A 21,280-nucleotide genomic window follows, 5' to 3' on the forward strand; every position below is an offset into this window, starting at 1 on the left:
AGTAGTTAACTAAAATTCTGGGATCTGTTAATCTCCTAAACATCCCCTTCATTCTGGGATCTATCATTGTATCCAACCCATCATTACTAATAGATAAAGACAATAATAATTAAAGGGATAGGTATCCAAAATTTCTAAATACTTAAAAAAAAAAAAAAAACCAAAAATTCAATTCTAGAAATGAAAACATATTAATTTTTTTTAAGGCTTAATTGCAAATTTGGTCCTCAATTATTAATTTTTTTGGATTTTGGTCCCCTATTTTAAAATCTGGAATTTCTGGAATTTTAGTCCCTTTGTTTACGTTTTTTGAGGATTTTGGTCCCCCTATAAATCCAAAGATAATTTTTAATGAAATGAAACTCAAATTAATGACATTTTCAATATAAATCTTAAATAAAAATAACTTATTTGAACAAATTATTGTTGAACTCATCAATAAGAGCGTCATTTCATTTAAAATTGCCTTCGAATTTGCAAGGGACCAAAATCCTCAAAAAACTAAAATATAGGGACTAAAATTCCGAATTTTAAAATTGAGGGACCAAAACCCAAAAAAATGATTAATAGAGGGACCAAAATTGCAATTAAGCCTTTTTTTAATAGAAATATGAAATCAAAATGTGTATTTAAACCAATAATGTTTTAAAATATAAATTACTAAATCTACATACATGAGTACGTAAAATAACGACTACGTAACTGTTCACCCAAAATGAATTTCTAGAAGCTTGATCTTCCTATTGGTATGTGGCATAATTTACTCTTATACCATTTAGTTAGAATAAATTAAAGTTAATACCATAAATTCCAAATGATAGGTTACCAAAAATTCCAACTACTTGAAAAAAAATACCATAAATTTTCAAATGATAGGAATTCGAAATAGTTTGACTTAACATAAATTCAGTTTTAGAAATGAAGACATTTTAATTTTTAAGTTATTGGCTTCAGTGTCTGTCTATCCAAATGATGTAAATTTTTTGTTTTTCACATTTGAAGAATAATCAATAGTATTAAATAATAATTACTTTGTTATAAATCAGATGAAAAAAACCACGAATTAACTTGCAACAGTTTTTTATCTAGAAGCTTGAAGTTGATTTTCCTACATGTTGGTAGTCAAACTCAAACCTAAATATACACATACATTCACACGTAATATATACTACACTTTCTCATCTTCTTTCTTAGAAAATTTAAGTCTCCACTTGAAGGAACAACAATGGCATCAGTATCGGCGGGTGTTCCGGACGTGTTCGAGCGGAGTGATCGACACACACAGGAAGATGATGAATATCACCTTACTTGGGCAGCCATTGAAAGGTTGCCTAGTTTTGAGCGTATGAGAAAAGGTGTAATGAAGCACGTTGATGAAAGTGGAAAAGTTGTGCATGGTGAAGTTGATGTTGCTAAACTTGGTTTACATGACAAGAAAATCTTGTTGGATAGTATCTTCGAGATTGTTGAACAAGACAACGATAAATTCCTCCGCAAGATTAGAGACAGACAAGACAGGTTTGTTACTTACAGTGCTTTCTATTGATTTTCACATTAATAGCATTCATTCATGATGATGATTGTGTTTACATTTGTGACTGCAATGCAGAGTTGGGATTGAAATTCCAAAAATTGAAGTTCGTTATGAGGATTTGTCAGTGGAAGGAGATGTGTATGTTGGAAGTAGAGCTCTTCCTACTCTTCTTAATGTCACTATCAATACTTTCGAGGTACTTCTTTTTTCATATAGCACTGTCAAATTTTTGTAATTTTGAGTTAAATTTGAGAGTGTTAATAGAATGGTAATGGTGTTTTATCATCTGATTAGTTTGTTACTTTGCACCGTAGAATGTTTTGGAATTGTTTCACCTTGCACCATCTAAAAAAAGAGAGATTCCGATTCTCAAAAATGTCAGTGGGATTGTGAAACCCTCAAGGTATGTACTTATGTGATTCATTCATTGTTTTCACAATTTTATTTATCACAATCAAATAACTTATTCAATTTTGCATGATAATTTTAGAATGACACTCCTTTTGGGTCCACCGGCTTCTGGGAAAACAACACTACTTCTTGCACTTGCAGGAAAACTTGATCCTGATTTAAGGGTTTGTTTCGTTTTTTTAGTACTTTTCCAAATCAGTTTAATTAAATAGTGGCTTTTCATTACTTTAACCTGTATTGTTTTTTGGTGTGAATAGGCTTCTGGGAAAATCACTTATTGTGGTCATGAGCTAAATGAATTTGTTGCTGCAAAAACTTGTGCTTATATTAGTCAGCATGACATTCACTATGGAGAAGTCACGGTGAAAGAGACATTGGATTTTTCATCACGTTGTTTAGGTGTTGGTAATAGGTATGAAATGTTGATGGAACTCTCAAGAAGGGAGAGAGAAGCTGGAATCAAACCAGACCCTGAGATTGATGCTTTCATGAAGGCTACAGCCTTATCGGGCCAAAAAACCAGTTTTGTAACTGATTATGTTCTCAAGGTTTGTATTCTGATTCTATCTTGGACATATTTGGATCGACTTAATTGAGCTTAATTGTTGACAAAAGCAATTTTCAAATTGTTGGGAAAAATATTGAAACAGATTACCGCATGTCAAATTTTTGTAAAAGCTGATTTTTATCATGTTAACAGATGCTTGGACTGGATATTTGTGCTGACATTATGGTTGGTAATGAAATGAGAAGGGGTATCTCGGGAGGACAAAAGAAGCGAGTAACAACAGGTTCTATTCTTTTCTATTACATTCTTAATCAACAATCTGAGTTTATTAAACATTTAATCTCACAAGCATTTGTAGTTATTTATAAACCTGTACTGATCGATTGTGTTGTAACTTGTAGGGGAAATGTTGGTAGGACCAGCAAAAGCACTTTTTATGGATGAAATTTCAACAGGATTGGACAGTTCGACCACTTTTCAAATATGCAAGTTCATGAGACAAGTAGTTCATATATTGGATGTCACTGTAGTCATTTCTCTTTTACAGCCAGCGCCTGAGACATTTGAACTCTTTGACGATATTATTCTACTTTCAGAAGGTCAAATTGTCTACCAAGGTCCACGTGAAAGTGTGCTTGAGTTCTTTGAAACTACAGGTTTTAGGTGTCCAGATAGAAAAGGAGTAGCTGATTTCTTACAGGAAGTAACATCCAAGAAAGATCAAGAACAATACTGGTTTAGAAGAGATGAACCTTATAGATATGTTTCAGTTCCTGAATTTACTGATTCTTTTAATTCATTTCGTATAGGAGAGCAACTTGTGTCAGAGCTTAAGGTTCCTTATAATAAGACACAAGCTCACCCAGATGCATTAGTGAAAGAAAAATATGGCATTTCAAATTGGGAACTATTTAAGGCATGCTTCGCAAAAGAATGGCTTCTTCTGAAGAGGAATGCTTTTGTTTATGTCTTCAAAACAATACAGATAACAATCATGGCTATTATTACTTTTACTTTGTTCTATAGAACAAGAATGCCAGTTGGAACTGTTCAAGATGGACAAAAGTTCCATGGTGCATTATTCTTTACTCTGATAAATGTGATGTTTAATGGGTTGGCAGAACTAGCCATGACAGTTTCTAGGCTTCCTGTTTTCTATAAACAAAGGGATTTCCAGTTTTACCCTGCATGGGCATTTGGGTTACCTATATGGATTCTTAGGATCCCTATCTCCTTTTTTGAATCGTTGATATGGATTGTCCTTACATATTATACCGTTGGGTTTGCTCCTTCTGCTAGCAGGTAATATGATTTAATGAGGCTGCAATTTTTGTTAACAGACACTTATAGGTGTCAGACACGCACACATGTAGTCAATTACTTTAGTTTGATCAAATTACAACCGATTTGGTATCTTTGTCTATGTTTGTGCATTAGTGTATTTTGGCTTCAATAACTTTTAGAAAATAGAATAATAATTTTTTGTCTATATGATCAGATTTTTCCGACAATTCTTGGCATTGTTTGGCATTCATCAGATGTCTCTCTCCTTATTTCGATTTGTCGCTGCAGTTGGTAGGACACTTGTTGTTGCTAATTCATTAGGTACATTGACAATGCAAGTGGTATTTGTGCTTGGAGGGTTCATTATAGCCAAAGGTAAGTAATGGATTGATAATTGAACACTATGGACCAATAGCTTGCGCTAGCTAGCTATAGTTCGAACAAATACTTATTGCAGCATATTTTCTTTTGTTCTTGTAGATGATATTAAGCCATGGATGATTTGGGGCTACTATATATCTCCTATAATGTATGGCCAGAATGCCATAGCAATTAATGAATTCTTAGACAAAAGATGGAGTCAAGTAAGAATTAATATTCCCATTTTGTTTGTGACTTCCTTAATATCCTTCCAAGAAAGTAACACATTTGAGTCAAGTGTTTGTTACTGCTATTATATATCCTCTCTTTTTATCTTTTGCAGCCAAATACAGACACAAGAATTGATGCATCAACAGTTGGAGAAGTACTTCTCAAATCTAGAGGCCTGTATACAGAAGATTATTGGTATTGGATATGCATTGGAGCCTTGGTTGGGTTTTCTCTTCTCTTCAACCTTTTCTTCATTCTCGCATTAACTTATTTGAATCGTAAGTTATAAGTATACTTTTTATTTTCAACGCCTATAATTCAACAGTTTTTGACGGTTGTTAAACAGTTAATATTACCTCAAAATTTCAGCGTTCAGTGATTCGAAAGCAGTCACTGCGGATGAAGACCACAAGAAGAATGAAAGTTCGTTCGCTAGACATCATCAACTTGAAGGTTTGAACCTATATATTTGTATACTTCCCCTTTAATAATATCTTGGTGATTCTAAGTGTATCTCATTATCATTTGTAGAAGTGTGTGTATAACTAATACTTAGCAGCATTAATTTTTTTCATAACATGTTTTAGTTAGTTAGTTGCAGCAATATTTTCAGGAAATTTTAGTTGTTCAAGTTCTCTTTTTTGATCAATAGTTGCAAATAGTTCTCTCATGAATTCAATGGAAACATGTTATTTAACACTGCTAAATGTTTCTGATTAAAAACAGGTACGGACACGGTAGTAAGAAATTCTTCAGATAATATGAATTCATCAAACCATGAACCGAAAAGAGTAATGGTTCTACCATTTCAACCTCTTTCTATGGCATTCAATCATATAAACTACTATGTAGACATGCCAGCAGTAAGTCTCTCAATTATAAGCATTGCATTTTTCTATGTTGTTAGATTATTTAACCTCACCAATTTTGTTTTATGACTTTTATGACATCAGGAAATGAAGAGTCAAGGAGTGAATAAGGATAAACTTCAACTACTACAAGATGTTAGTGGTGCTTTCAGACCAGGAATATTAACTGCACTTGTAGGTGTTAGTGGTGCTGGAAAGACAACCCTCATGGATGTATTAGCTGGAAGAAAAACAGGTGGATATATTGAAGGAAGTATCAGCATATCAGGTTACAAAAAGAACCAAACAACATTTGCTCGAATAAGTGGTTACTGCGAACAGAACGATATTCATTCTCCACATGTTACTGTCTATGAATCACTACTGTTCTCGGCCTGGCTTCGTCTTCCTTCAGATGTAAAGACACAAACTCGAAAGGTGTGTTGGTGCAAGCTTTGCCATTTTAAGTCTAACATGAAATTCTTTTTCAATACAAATTTGATTTCGTTTTTTATTTCTATTGCTGATGTAGATGTTTGTGGAAGAAGTTATGGAGTTGGTAGAGCTTAAACCACTTAGAGATGCTCTTGTGGGCCTTCCAGGTGTGGATGGTCTGTCAACAGAACAAAGGAAAAGGCTTACTATTGCTGTGGAACTGGTTGCCAACCCTTCAATCATCTTCATGGATGAGCTAACTTCCGGCCTCGATGCTAGAGCCGCTGCTATCGTCATGCGTACCGTGAGAAACACAGTAGACACAGGGAGAACGGTTGTGTGCACAATTCATCAACCAAGCATAGACATTTTTGAAGCTTTTGATGAGGCAAGTCTAGACTCTCTAGACTCAAGAGTTTTATGTTATTCATTTCCTTGATTGACTATAATTGAATATATTTTTGATTTCTTTGCTAATATAGCTATTGTTGATGAAAAGAGGAGGACGTGTAATATATGCCGGACCTCTAGGTCGCCACTCACATAAGCTTGTAGAATATTTTGAAGTGAGTATTGAAATTTTTGAAGTTTTTACATGTCTACTATCTTTGAAGTGTTTATTATTGATCTTAAATGCTTCATCTAATGTACACAATCTTCAGGCTATCTCAGGGGTACAAAAGATCAAGGATGGTTATAATCCGGCCACATGGATGCTTGAGGTCAGCTCTACTTCAGTTGAGGCTCAATTAGATGTATATTTTGGAGAGATTTATAACAACTCTACCCTTTACCAGTAAGTTTTTTTTTGTTGCAACTATGTTTGCTTAAGTTACAAGCGACAATAATTCTAGCTTTATAAATCTTGTTTTCTTTGTACGTTCTTTAGGAGGAATGAAGAACTTGTAAAGGAGCTCAGTACTCCTGCACCGGATTCAAAGGACTTGTACTTCCCAACCAAATATTCGCAATCATTTTTTGTTCAATGCAGAGTTAACTTTTGGAAACAAAATTTGTCTTATTGGAGAAATCCTCAATATAATGCTGTCCGATTTTTCATGACCATACTCATTGGAGTACTGTTTGGTCTAATATTTTGGCAGCAAGCCAAAAAGATGTAAGTCATAAAAATGCATATTCATTCGGTTTTTATTTATCAATAGTTTGGTTTGGTATTCTAACAAGTTATATTGCACTTCATTAATATATTACTTTACTTTTTGCTTAACAAATATTTTGGCAGCAAAACACAACAAGATTTACTGAATCTTTTGGGAGCCATGTACTCTGCCGTGCTTTTTCTTGGCACAACGAATTCTTCAGCAGTGCAGCCAGTTGTATCAATTGCAAGAACTGTCTTATATCGAGAAAGAGCAGCAGGGTTGTATTCTGCATTACCCTACGCATTTGCTCAGGTATAAAAGTAAAGGAAGAGTGATCCTATTGACTTTACTAACAAATTTCATTTTGTTGTATTTCATGAAGCTATACTAAAAGCAATTCACTGATAATGCAGGTGGCAGTTGAGACAATTTATAATGTGATTCAAACAGCCGTTTACGCACTAATCCTTTACCCCATGATTGGGTTTGAATGGAAGGTGGCAAACTTCTTATGGTTTTATTACTACATTCTTATGAGTTTTATCTACTTCACATTGTACGGAATGATGCTTGTCGCAATAACACCAGACGAAGTTGTTGCTGCCATTTGCATGGCCTTCTTTATGAATTTTTGGAACTTATTCTCTGGCTTCATCATTCCTAGGATGGTGTGTCATCTACTCTTTTGATATGTAGTACATATTTTCATTATATTTGATATTGAAACTTACATATACTCACTTTCTTCTGTATGATATATGCAGCAAATGCCTATATGGTGGAGATGGTACTATTGGGCTTCTCCTATTGCATGGACACTATATGGCCTTATAACCTCACAATTAGGTGACAAAAATACAGAAATAGTGATACCAGGAGCAGGAAGCATGGAACTGAGGGAATTCTTGAAACAAAGTTGGGGTTATGATCATGATTTCCTTCCACAAGTTGCTATTGCTCATATAGGATGGGTTGTCCTCTTTGCATTTGTCTTTGCCTTTGGCATCAAATTCTTCAACTTCCAGAAAAGATAGTACTATAGTATGAGCAAATCCAACCTATAGGATTTTGTAGTTGATGAACTAGTTAAATACCCGTACGTCCGCACGGGTAAATGTCATTCTTTCATATATTTTATAAATCATAAAATGTATTGGTAAAACTACAATATATTGATGTGGAATTGAATTGAAAATAAAACTTGTAATTTAATATTATAATGAGATGTCTATTATATTAAGTTTGATTATAATAATCTAAATACTTTAATATAGTAAAACAGTATAAAATAAGAAACTACAAAGATGTTGAAAGTTTGTGATGCTTGCTTCATAACTTATTTCCAAGGTTGAGGTGAAACTTCAAAAGTAAACAAAATAATAATTCAAAATAACATAGTTCAATGCTTGACCCTGAAACGTGTGTTAATGTTGAAAAAGGTTACACATTATAGTTGTGGCTTAATTGAAATCAATATTGAAGCAGACAATGGAAAAAAGAAAGTATTGTTGTATCAAACATAAAAGAAGTTATAAAAGAAATTTTAGTTTTGATAAACAATGGATGAAAAAATGATTAATGTTATAAATACCCATTGGGGTTTAGGTAGTCTTTAAAATATATGGAAAGGTAGCAAACTGATCCATTAAGTTCATGCCACAATAAAAGAGTACAGAAGTACTGAAAGCAGAGCCCAGAAAGAGTAATCAATAATTTGCTAAAAAAAATCATGTAGAATATTCCCTAGAAAATAATCAAGTTACATACAAGTTTTTTTTTAACAGAGAATCAAGCTACATATACAAGTTGAATTTCATGGATTGCCTTAAAATTGTATTGTATTATTACATCGACTTTATGAAAACCATAATGTTAGATGAAGATCTCACAACAGCAATCAAGAGGATTTGTGTTTTCGATGGGCAGATCCCTTCAAAATACAGAGCCGCAGGCGTCGACTATAGGACTCCAACTTCTCAATATTTGCCCTTGATATTGGATTGTAATTACTTGTATCAAATGACCACTTCAATGAAATGTTAGTCATGATGCTGCTTGTCAAATTTCCAATTAGTCATGATGCTTTAAAAGAGAATTATCTCCATATTAACTGATCTACGATTCGCCACCTAAAACAAACTTGAGATAAGAATTTTAGCAGAGCTGTAACTACACGAAATTGATGATATCGTCTAACTCTGGAAACGCCTCCCAGACTGACACCCTCCAACTCAAACCAGCCAACACTGAACCATACCCGGCAGACAACGCATTGCCAAATCAGCCTTGCAAGAAACAGCTGCAACAAAAATGAAGGCAGCCTTGTCCATTAAAGTGCATAAAATTCAATTACTAACAAAGTTTTTGAAGAAAATGAATTACTAACATTCAAATTGAATTATTAACATTCAAAATATATATGGTTACCAAATGAAAGGCAATGAAGAGACAACATTCTGTTCATATCATCTTCTGCCATGTATTAGCAACAATGAATGAATGCTTGAACTGGCAAGAAAACAATTCAAATCTACAATATAAGAAAATTAACTGCTCTAGAAAATACCGATTTGCCCCCCTGCTTGCATGTTGTTCCACGTGGATGTCTTTATAACACTCCATTTCTTTTGCTTCTATGTATAACTTTTTTGTTTGGTCATGTCTCCCCATTTGTTTAATTTACTTCAAACATTCTACAACCACTACTTTTCTCTCCTTGCTTATCTGTATGTCACTAATTCAATTTCTTCTTTCTTTCTCGTCCTTTCTCTCATTCTCTCTCTTCCTTTCCCTCTTTTTCTCTCACGAAGAATTTGTTCTTCTTTCTCTTCCTTCAACTTTACTGCAGATTTGGAGATGAAAACGCGTATCGATGTGAGAGGGTATTGTCGAACTTGCTAGGCGATTCTTTCTCTCTCTCTCTGAAGCAATTTTATCAATGTGGCGAAGAAGTTGGCTGCGGTGTGTCAAACTCTGGGTTGAAGCAATCGTCGGAGGTCGATGAGTTCTTAAGCTCTCGTCGCCTTTGTGAACCGGCATCCACCGTTTGGGTTCTAAATAATCAACACCTGCTGATTCAATGATAGGTTTGATAGCTCTGTTGTTCTAATTTCAGGGTTTTGTTTCTTTAGGTTTTTTGTGCGATCTCATTTTTTCTTTCGGTTTTAAGTTTCTCTTTTTTTTCTTCTTATTTTGATAATGTTTAATCTCATTTTGTTTCAGGAAAAAGTATAAATTCTTTTTGTAGATTTGAATGTTCAATCACTTGACTTTGAACATATTTTTTTATCAGAATGAATGGTATGTTTGGGAATTCGTAATAATAAATTGATTCAATTTATGTAGGTTTCGAGTTCTATAATTGACTTCGAAAATATTGAAGGAATTGGGTCATGAAGCAGAAGTGGTCATAAAGTTTTAATTTTTGCTCAAACCGTTGTTGTATAAGAGGTATTTCGTTGATAAAGTTATGATTCAAGTGAATGAAAAGTTTCAAGCTCTAACATGCTTTTTTTTCTTCTGTTGGTTTTCTTCAGCTACTGTTCTGTTTTGGTAATCATAGTTTTTTTTCTTCTGTATTGTTTTTGCCTTTTTTTTCCTATTTATAGGTTTATGACATGTTGTCTGATTTTAAGTTAGACATTGCTACTGATCACAACTTTGAAGAGCTAGGGTTAGCAAAAACTATAGGTTCAAACATATCACTTGATGAAAAGGGTAAGGTAGTGCACACATCTTTCAATGGAATTTATGAGCAAGAAAAGTTGTGACCGAACAACGTGACAAATGCAGAGCGAAGAGTTTTGTATGATAGGTGTAAATGTGAAGTAAATCTTCTTTTCCATATTTTGTATTCATAAAAATCCTTTGTGTTTCAATGATATTACACCTCTGGAACAACTTTCCCATGCCAATCAGGTCCAACGAAATTCATCCATCTGTCTCCCCTCTGATTTGCTCCTTGGTCTTTATGCCTTTTGGTTGAGCCGCTGAATATTGTTATGATAATAGCCCTAATGGCTTCATCTTGCCAGCTTACCTCCTTGGAAAGAGCTTCAAAAATAATTTTAGGATTTCTTGCATCAACTTGTCGACAATAGTCATAACTTAAGCAGGATGAAGATTGGGATGGATGCTTCATGATATTCTCTTCATCCAAATTAAAGCTTGAAGAAAATCGATTACAAGTTTCCTTTGGAGGCTCCATTGTATATTGAATTGCAGGTTTCTTCAATTTATTGCTGGTAGGAGAGGAGCATATTACTAAGTCAAGGTCTGTGGTTACTGAAGTCACACATGTGGAAGACAATTGAAATTAAAGGTTTTACTACTAATTTGAAGATGTTTACAAGAATACATATTTTAATTTGTTGCTTCATACATTAATTAACATTTTATTTTTGTTGGATAAATAGTTTTGCTTTATATATTGACTTAAATAAGAATTTATTCTCTGATGTTGCTGTGGAATGTGAGTTGCCTTATTTATTTTCCAAATAATGATTATTGATTTTAATTAAAAAAATTATATTAGAAAAACATACATCTAATATTCAAAAAAAAAACTGTACATCTGAAATGAGACATGAAGTTATTGATCAAAATATTGATTATTAACAGGACATGAAGTTATTGATCAAAACTTTTTTTAACGGGACATGAAGTTACTTAATGTTGATTATTTATTTACCAAATAATGACTATTAATTTTAATTAAAAAATCATTAAAAAAATGTACATCTAATATTCAAAAAAACAAAAATAAATGTACATCTAAAACGGGACATGAAATTATTGATCAAAATATTGATTATTAACGGGACATGAAGTTATTGATCAAAATATTTTTTATTTATTAATTATACCTTAAATTATTGTTTTTTCACGGATAATCAAACATTTTTTATTAAAAAATATATATCTAAAACAAATGTGCGTCCCGTACCAGAACCCGTGCGAACGCACGAGTTTGTTACTAGTTAATAGTCAGCAAAATTTGAAAGCAACATACATAAAACCTGTCATATTAGGGACACGAGGCAGGACATCAAGAGATAATTCAACTTAACAAAGGCATTAGGGTCCACAGCAAAATGAACTTTTTATCAGAAATATAAATGCATTGTCAAGAAATGGAGAAACAACTTATATTTATAAGATCTATAGCTCATGTCAACATATAGCTAGTGACTCTAATGACAAATATCATATGCATCAACTTATATTAGAAAATACCAAAGTTAAGCTTCAAAAAAACCTTCTGACTGTACCCATTCCACCAGTTCAAACTGAAATAGCCATCTCCATCAACTTATTCATCTGAGTAAAATTGTTCTTGTGTGTTCAGATCTGGAAAAAATTACACATGAAATGCATCTAACCTAACTCGTCCTCTTACATAGAAATTAAAGTTGCAAGCATTATCCCACTTAACTGAAAGTTGTATTTTGAAATAAACAATGCATTGTACAGACATAAATAAGAAGAGAAAACTATAAACTCATCAAGAATAGAAGTTGAAACTTTAAACTTACTTATGAAACTCTTGATCAACAAAACAGAGAAATATCAGCAAAAAGACACGGTTAAAGACAAAACAGAGAAATATCAGCAAAATTAAAACCCTAAAATTGAAATTCAGAAAAAATTTAAAAATCAAAAGCTATGTTAAAACAGTAATAAATCGCATTTCTCCTACGATGATGGTGATGACGACAGCAATGATGAATCATCAATAGACACGATTTTAATGTTGATTTTTGTGACTCGTTGATTTTATTGATGTATGTGGATTGAGTTACAATTAGTATGGAAGATGAAGAGCCACGTTCGGTTTCGCCCATGATTGGATTGAAAGTGGCTTCTGGTTCGATTCTCGCCGCCGACACCATGAATTTAGGGTTTTTGCGGAAAAGGGAGAGAAGAGAAGACGAAAAGGAGAGAGACCTTGAATTTCCACATTGTTTGGAACAGATGATATTAAGAGGAAAGAAAGAAGGAAGGAAAGAAACACACTTTTTAAAATCTGCTCCCTTGTTTGGTTGCTACTATAAGAAAAGACCACTTTTTTGTGGGTCCCACACAAGAATCCTTTCCTTCCAATAATGAGAAGAAAATCATAGAATAATGAAAAGACAAAAAAAAAAGTTTCTCAACGCACGCCATATGTCTCTTATACACCACGTAAATTTTTATTTTTGCCCCTTGTTTCCGTAGATGCACATCCGAAAGCATCCCATTCTCTGAAAAAATTTGATTCATTTCGTAGATGCATATACGGAAGCGTATAAAATATAGATGTATCTACGTAATAGTCTATTGGCAAAACCCATCAAACCTTTATGTAGATGAAATTTTTTCCCAATTAATTGAGAAATCTTTCAGTAGATGTAACTACGGAAGATTTTTCCCAATTAATTGAGAATTTGGAATTTTCTCAATTAATTTGTAATTTAATTGGAGATTTTCCCAATTAATTGGGAAAATCTCAAATTAATTAAGTTTGATTACATCTACGTAATCGTTTCTCACTATGTTTTAAGGGGTTCCGTAGATACATCTACGGAAGGAAGCAATTTTTTTTAAAAAAAAAAATGTGTTTTCGAAGATGCATTTACAGAAGCACGAGGGTAAATTGGTCAATTCGGTGGTGCGTAAGAAGCGCATGGGGTATGTTAAGAAATTCTCAAAAAAAAAAACCTATACAAATATTAATTTTTATATATATATATATATATATATATATATATATATATATATATATATATATATATATATATATATATTTACTCTTATTTTATTTTTTTATTGTTAAATTTACCTTCTAATATATTTTCACTTTGACTTAATATTTAAATATATTTATAAAAATGAATTAGTACATTTACAACAATATTTCTTTAATAAATTTATTGACAATTTATAATCAAATATAATTTTATATTTTACTTAATAAATTTTTTTTTATTGTTTATAAGAGTATTAATGTCAATGTTTCTTGGATCATGAAAAAGATGATGAGTTATATAGAGGAATTAGAACAGAGTGATTATTGGCACACTGCTGTTCAAACTGGAAAATACATAACCAAGCATATGTATTAAGAACTCAGAGATGAGAAATCTAATACTCCTTGGTATAAACTTTTCTTTTATAATGCTGCGAGACCTAGGGTAAAATTCACCTTATGGATAGCTCTTTGGGATATGTTACCAACAAAGAGTAGGCTGGCTCGGTTTGGAATTGCAACAGATGGAAGCTGTATCTTTTGTAGGAGGGAGGAGTCACAATAGCACCTATTTTTTTCATGTAGCTTCACTGGTGAAATCTGGCAGAAGATTTTGAATTGGATTGGGTTTAATAGAATACCCCAGGGCTGGAACATTGAGAAGGAGTGGGCTATTATAGAAACCTCGAAAAAAAGGTTGGAAACGACTCATCCTCAAAGCTACTATTGCAGAAACAATATATGCTATATGGAATTACGCAATGCTATCATCTTCAAGGATCAAAGCAAGAAGGAAGACCTACAACATAAGATAAAAACTAATGTTGTTATTAGATAACCTAAAACTTTTGATGTGTGTGGTTGTTTTAGTGTTTTGGACTGCCTAGATCCTATAGGATCGGTGTATGCTTCATTGTTTTTGGTTTAGTAATAAAGTATACTTCTATTCAAAAAAAAAGAGTATTAATGTTATTTAGTAATAATTAACACTTTCTTTCCTTCCATATTCAATTTTACCAAACAAATTGAAAATCATCTTACTTTCTACTCATTTTCTTTTTATTTTCTTTCTTTTAACAATCTTTCCATTCACATTCTTTCCCTTCTAATCTTCTAATCCAAACAAAGCATTACGGTTTCTGGATAGAAGAGAAGACGTAAAGAAGAGAGAGAATATAAAGTATCACTTATGGGAAAAATGAATTTAAATTTAGACCAATGAAAAGAAGACACTTGTGACATTATATTTAAAAAGCTCAAAAAGTAAAGGCTTAATTTGTTAGTTACTAAAATGTTTGATCGATAGAATAAATTTTTTTATAGGAAAGGGCACAATAGAAAGTTTGGTCAATGCAATAGTAATGGATAGATAGGAAAGGGCACAATAGAAAGTTTGGTCAATGCAATAGTAATGGGTAGATAGTAGATAAATAGAAGAAGTAGTTGTATCATTGTATGCCTCATGATGAACAAATCCAACCTATGGGAGTTTCAGTCACTAATCCATACGCCTCTTTAAAACTTTTCTTGAAGACTCACACTTAGCATCTTAGCTTGAGTTTTCTTGAACACTTTCTTTTATTTTGATATGTTTTGTCCCCTCTTGCTAAATCTATAATATAAGAAAAGTTGTTGTTCTGGAAATCAAAAAAATACTATTTTGATAGTATAGTCTAAATTAATAATTTGAAAGCAAAAAAAGTCTTTTTTATCCAACTCACTTTTCATTTTCACTTTTTATTACTTTATTATTATTATTATTTCTAATAAATTATTGTTATTATTATTATTATTATTTCTAATAAATTATTAATCAAGATATTTCAATAAATTATTTTTTAATAAAAAGATTATTATGATCATTTCAAATGATTGTTAATTTATATTTAAAATAGTATTTAATTTTTAAAAATTAACTTTTGTAATTGAATATTAATAACGAAGAAATATAATTTAAAATAATTTTTATTTTAAGATACAATATTTTTTAAGAAAATAATAATAGTTTTAGTTAAAAAAATTTTATTTCAATTACATTGAATTTAAAAATATATTTGAAAAGATGTGTTGTTGGATAAAATATAAAAATGTGTGTCAGTCATCATTAACTTTAATTTATATGATTCAAAATACTATTATATTAATATATGTCATTAATGAAGTTTATACAATTAAAATAATGTTTGCACAATTAAATATTAACAAAATTATTTGTTATTGATGTCATTTCATATATATATATATATATATATATATATATATATATATATATATATATATATATATATATATATATATATATATATATATATATATATATATATATATATATATATATATATATATATATATGACATCAATAACAAATAATTTTGTTAATACACTCACACGTGAAAAAGTGTATTACTTATTCAGTTGTAACATACAACTATTATTTATAGTCAAATTTTATTAGTATCAAATTATATTGATTCAGATATTTTTGTAAATGATACCTAAACTAAAATAATATTTGTATACGAAAAAAAATTTATTATTGATTTAAGTATTTTTATATATGAAAAATGGTATTTATGTTCAAAAAATATTTATTCAAAAAAGGTATACGGGAAAAAAACTATTATTGATCTAAATATTTTTATATATGAAAATTTACAATGGATTTAGATATGTTTGTAAACGATACCTAAACATAAATAATATTTATATATGGGAAAAAACTATTAAGGATCTAAATATTTTTATATATGAAAAATGATATTTATGATCCAAAAACATTTTATTTAAAAAAGATATACGGGAAAAAGTTATTATTGATCTAAATATTTTTATATACGAAAATTTACAATTGATTCAAATGTTTTTGTGAATGCTACCTAAACATAAATAATATTTGTATATGGGAAAAATCTATTAATGATCTAAATATTTTTATATATGAAAAATGATATTTGTGATCCAAAAAATTTTGATTCCAAAATGGTATATAGAAAAAAATCTATTATTGATTTAAATATTTTTATATTCAAAAATCTACTATTGATCAAGATATTTTTCTAAATGATACCCAAATATAAATAATATTTGTATACGAGAAAACATCTATTATTAATTTAAATATTTTTAAATACGAAAGATGGTGTTTATATCTAAAAATGATATATGGAAAAAATTATTTATTTAAATATTTTATATACGAAAAAATATATTATTAATTTAAATATTTTTTTAACTTTTATTTAAAATAAATATATTATATAAACAAATACGCGTACCAAACCAGAACTCGTGTGTACATTTTGTTATTGAATTAGTAGAAATTGATATGGATGAATTTGTTGTCGCGCCATAATACAATAAATTCCATGTAACTTCATTAAAGATCGTTCAATACCTTTTTAATCCAAATATTTTGATCCGAGGCAGTAGCTACAACAATATACCAAGGTTTTGCGTAGGATTGACCAACTATATCAATGAAGTTAGTTAATTTCTGTTGCTTGGTCAGTTACGTGTAAGTATGAAATGTTAATTTTGTTTAGATGATGTGTAACACCCCACTTTCCCATCTCGAATATCTATAAATTATAAATACATAAATAATCAGAGTAATACAAGTAAGATGTCACATCTTCTAAAAATCCATAAAAACATCGCTTTATTTAATAAGTCTTCATTAAAATAAATCCAATACCGCAACGGAAATTAAAACGGCTTATTAGTTCTCATGGCACTACGGTCTTAACAAATAAATCATCTCCACCAAACAGGTGGTCCAACAATATTGTCAAAATCAAGATATGTAACGATTAACAAATAACTGAAAGGAAATAAAAAATATAACGCATCCCAAAACTCCCGTGTTACGTATCAGAGCGACTCCTAAGACTCGATCAGGTAACACTTGAAATCCAAGCACTACTCTGGTACCTGGTTATCTGTACTTCCAAAGAAGCACAGATGCAACAACAGAAAAAGGGGTGAGAATTACATTCAATAAATATATGTCGAAATATCACATGCTAGGGAGTAGTATTCACACGACATACAGACAAAAATCACAACAGATTCTCACACCATCAACAACACAACACAACGATATAAGACAAATAACAATCGTTAATGGGAAATGCAATGCGACTATCGACACTACATGCATGTGGTACCAACAAAGCATAAGCCCTCAACGATTGCCATTAATTAGAGGCGATAACAAGGCATAAGCCTTCAATAATGCCAATCCAGGCCAACAACAGGGCATAAGCCCTCAACGACATATGTATGCAATATGGACATCCAATCAACACAAGGCATCATCCTTCAACTCATTGCCGTTAGGCTATTAACTTGTTCAACAACACGCAACGATGATTTCATTTTCTTATAATCAACATTCACAACAACCAACATAAATCTTATCACAACATTCTATGTCCAAAAGTATAACTTTCATAGCCTTCCCATATCTACTTAAGTCTTACTAATCAAGGGAATTCAGAAGGGTACTCATTTTACTCAAGAATCGGAAGAAAATCACGAAAATGGGAAATTCTGCACACCAGCCTTACCATACGCGTACAGCTAGTCCATACGCGTATCCCCCCTTGCCCATACGCGTACCACCAGAACCTGATTTCCACTAAAATTCCTCCCATACGCGTATCACATCTTTGTACGCGTATGGCCTCCTCTCCATACGCGTACCATACGCAAAACACCAGAGACAGGTGTTTGGACGAGACAGGGCTGCGTATCATACGCGTATAGCCCCTGGGCTTGTCCCTCATACGCGTATGACCTCCTCCCATACGCGTATCATACGCAAAGCACCAGCGTGAACCCAAAATTCTACAATCGCACCAGTTTGTTTTCTGCTCGTTTCCATCACTTCCAGTCTGCGATTTCAGGTTCAAAACAACATATTTTCACTTATTAACTCATACCTTTCATCTAGATTCATTAACCTATTATTCTACATTCATTTTACATGATAACAACTCACCTTCTACTCATCACTCTGGACATTTATATTCCAAATTCAACCCCCATGGATGAACACAACAATAACTCAACTGACACAATATGCATAATCAAAATCAGCAACCAAACCATAATTTCTCATAGACTCAACCAGAGATAATATCAATCACCCACAAAAGCAATAACATTCATCAATCAAACATCAAACCAAGGGAAGATTATACACAAATCAATTCCAATTCAATCCTATAGAGGGGAAGGAACTTTCACTACCCTCTCATGTTTTAATCACCATTTAAAGAACCCATTCTCCCCCTTACCTTATATTGAAGCTTGATTTTCCTCAACAATGGTGGAGTTCTTCTACCTCTTGCCCTAGCCTCTTCTCTGAATTTCACGTTCTTCACTAATGTTCACAAATCTCCCTTTTTCCTCTTAGTTCCCTTATTATTTTTATTAAAACATACTAATTATTAAATTACTAATGGGCTTAGTACACACACCCCTCATCTACTAATTACACACTTAGTCTAATTTAATTAAATCACCCTATTATTATATTATAGTTAAGTTAACAAAATTAATATAATAATAACAAAACACCAATTTAAGCACTAAATACACCAATAAATAAGTAATAAAAATAAATATCAAAATCAGGGCGTTACATGAAGCTTCAAGATTGTTAGGGGTTATAATTAGTGATTTTGTTATGATTTTAACAATTAAGTTGGGCGAGTCAGCTGTTGGAATTCAGCTGACTATTTTGGAATTGGTTAGTTATTTGAGAGATTAATTAGGTGAAGGTCCTGCAAGTGTTGATGTTTAGGTGAAATGTTATGGTTAAATGTGTTTGGAGCTGAATGTTTAGCTTGAGTCAAGTTTGATTTGTGAGCTATTTGATCGATTAGATGTTAAAAGTAGAAATCTGAACGTGAGTTGAAAGAGTTTGAGAGTTTGTGAATTGAGAGAGTTTGTGCGTTCAGATAGTAAACATAAAATGAAAAAGGAGAAGAGAGTATGAAACATATTTAATTAAAAATGTGTCTGAAGATACATTTCGGTAAAGTATACATGCGTAGCTACAACAATATACCAAGCTTTTGCGTATGATTGACCAACTATATCTATGAAGTCAGTTAATTTCTGTTGCTTGGTCAGTTACGTGTAAGTATGAAATGTTAATTCTGTTGAGATGAAGCTTCAAGATTGTTAGGGTTATAATTAGTGATTTTGTTATGATTTTAACAATTGAGTTGGGCGAGTCAGCTGTTGGAATTCAACTGACTATTTTGGAATTGGTTAGTTATTTGAGAGATTAATTAGGTGAAGGTCATGCAAGTGTTGATGTTCGGGTGAAATGTTATGGTTAAATGTGTTTGGAGCTGAATGTTTAGCTTGAGTCAAGTTTGATTGTGAGCTATTTGATCGATTAGATGTTGAAAGTAGAAATCTGAACGTGAGTTGAAAGAGTTTGAAAGTTTGTGAATTGAGAGAGTTTGTGCGTTCAGATAGTAAACATAAAATGAAAAAGGAGAACAGAGTATGAAACATATTTGATTAAAAATGTGTCTGAAGATACATTTCGGTAAAGTATACATGCGTAGCTACAACAATATACCAAGCTTTTGCATATGATTGACCAACTATATCTATGAAGTCAGTTAATTTCTGTTGCTTGGTCAATTACGTGTAAGTATGAAATGTTAATTCTGTTGAGATGAAGCTTCAAGATTGTTAGGGTTATAATTAGTGATTTTGTTATGATTTTAACAATTAAGTTGGGCGAGTCAGCTATTGGAATTCAGCTGACTATTTTGGAATTGGTTAGTTATTTGAGAGATTAATTAGGTGAAGGTCATCACTACTAGAAAATTCGCTTTTAGTGACCGAATTAGAGACCGAAAATGCTTAAAAATCGGTCACTAAAATGTTTAGCGACCGATTTAGTGACCATTATATTTCGGTTGAAAAAGTGCTAGTCGCTAAGCATCTGCGACGAATTTAGTGACCGAAATTTAGAGACCGAATTTGTGACCGAATTCAGTGACCGATTTAGAGACCGATTTTAGTAGTCTTTTTCATAAAATAAAATCAAAAGTTGTGATACCTAGGAATCGAACTTGTGACCTCCGCATATTTTAAGAAGAACTTACCACTACACCACTTTACATCTATTGTTATATTTTATATTTAAACATATATACATATAGTTTTTTACAAATATATTATATGTTAAAACAATAAAAAATATGAAAATTTAATTAAAAATTAAAAATTGAAAGAGAATTAAAATCTTTAAAAAAATGGAAAGGAAATAATAATATAATAAAGAGGATTAAAAATAAAAAAACAAAACAAAAAATATTAGTGACCGAAATTTCGGTCTCTAATTTATATATATAAATTAAATTGCATAAAAAAATATTTTTTGTGACCGATTTAGTGACCTCTTTAAATTTGCTCATGAATATCAAATTTTGGTGGCTAATTCGGTCACTACAGTGACTGAAATTTCGGTCACTAAATTTTGGTCTCTAAATCGGTGGCTAATGTATTTTAGTGACCGATTTAGTGACCTATTAAAATTTGCTCATGAATATCATATTTCGGTGGCTAATTCGGTCACTATAGTGACCAAAATTTTTTGGTCACTAAATCGGTCACTAAAAGCGAATTTTCTAGTAGTGCATGCAAGTGTTGATGTTTGGGGTGAAATGTTATGGTTAAATGTGTTTGGAGCTGAATGTTTAGCTTGAGTCAAGTTTGATTGTGAGTTATTTGATCGATTAGATGTTGAAAGTAGAAATCTGAACGTGAGTTGAAAGAGTTTGAGAGTTTGTGAATTGAGAGAGTTTG

General features: G+C 31.6%; 1 protein-coding gene across 1 annotated transcript; it reads left to right on the forward strand.

Moving 5' to 3' along the window:
- The first annotated feature begins 978 nt into the window (after positions 1–978).
- On the forward strand, positions 979–7,943 carry LOC131610988 (ABC transporter G family member 39-like). Its single transcript, XM_058883097.1, has 20 exons — positions 979–1,518; positions 1,610–1,730; positions 1,849–1,937; positions 2,025–2,109; positions 2,203–2,493; positions 2,646–2,736; positions 2,855–3,755; positions 3,952–4,112; positions 4,218–4,321; positions 4,441–4,606; positions 4,698–4,781; positions 5,055–5,191; positions 5,282–5,614; positions 5,709–5,999; positions 6,094–6,177; positions 6,274–6,407; positions 6,501–6,728; positions 6,855–7,026; positions 7,128–7,382; positions 7,479–7,943. Exons 1-20 carry the CDS (start codon positions 1,226–1,228, stop codon positions 7,746–7,748), a joined length of 4,290 nt encoding a protein of 1,429 aa, XP_058739080.1. The 5' UTR covers positions 979–1,225; the 3' UTR covers positions 7,749–7,943.
- Positions 7,944–21,280: the final 13,337 nt, after the last annotated feature.

The sequence above is a fragment of the Vicia villosa genome, linkage group LG6 (genome assembly GCF_029867415.1).
Source record: "Vicia villosa cultivar HV-30 ecotype Madison, WI linkage group LG6, Vvil1.0, whole genome shotgun sequence".
In the NCBI taxonomy this organism is placed as follows: domain Eukaryota; kingdom Viridiplantae; phylum Streptophyta; class Magnoliopsida; order Fabales; family Fabaceae; genus Vicia; species Vicia villosa.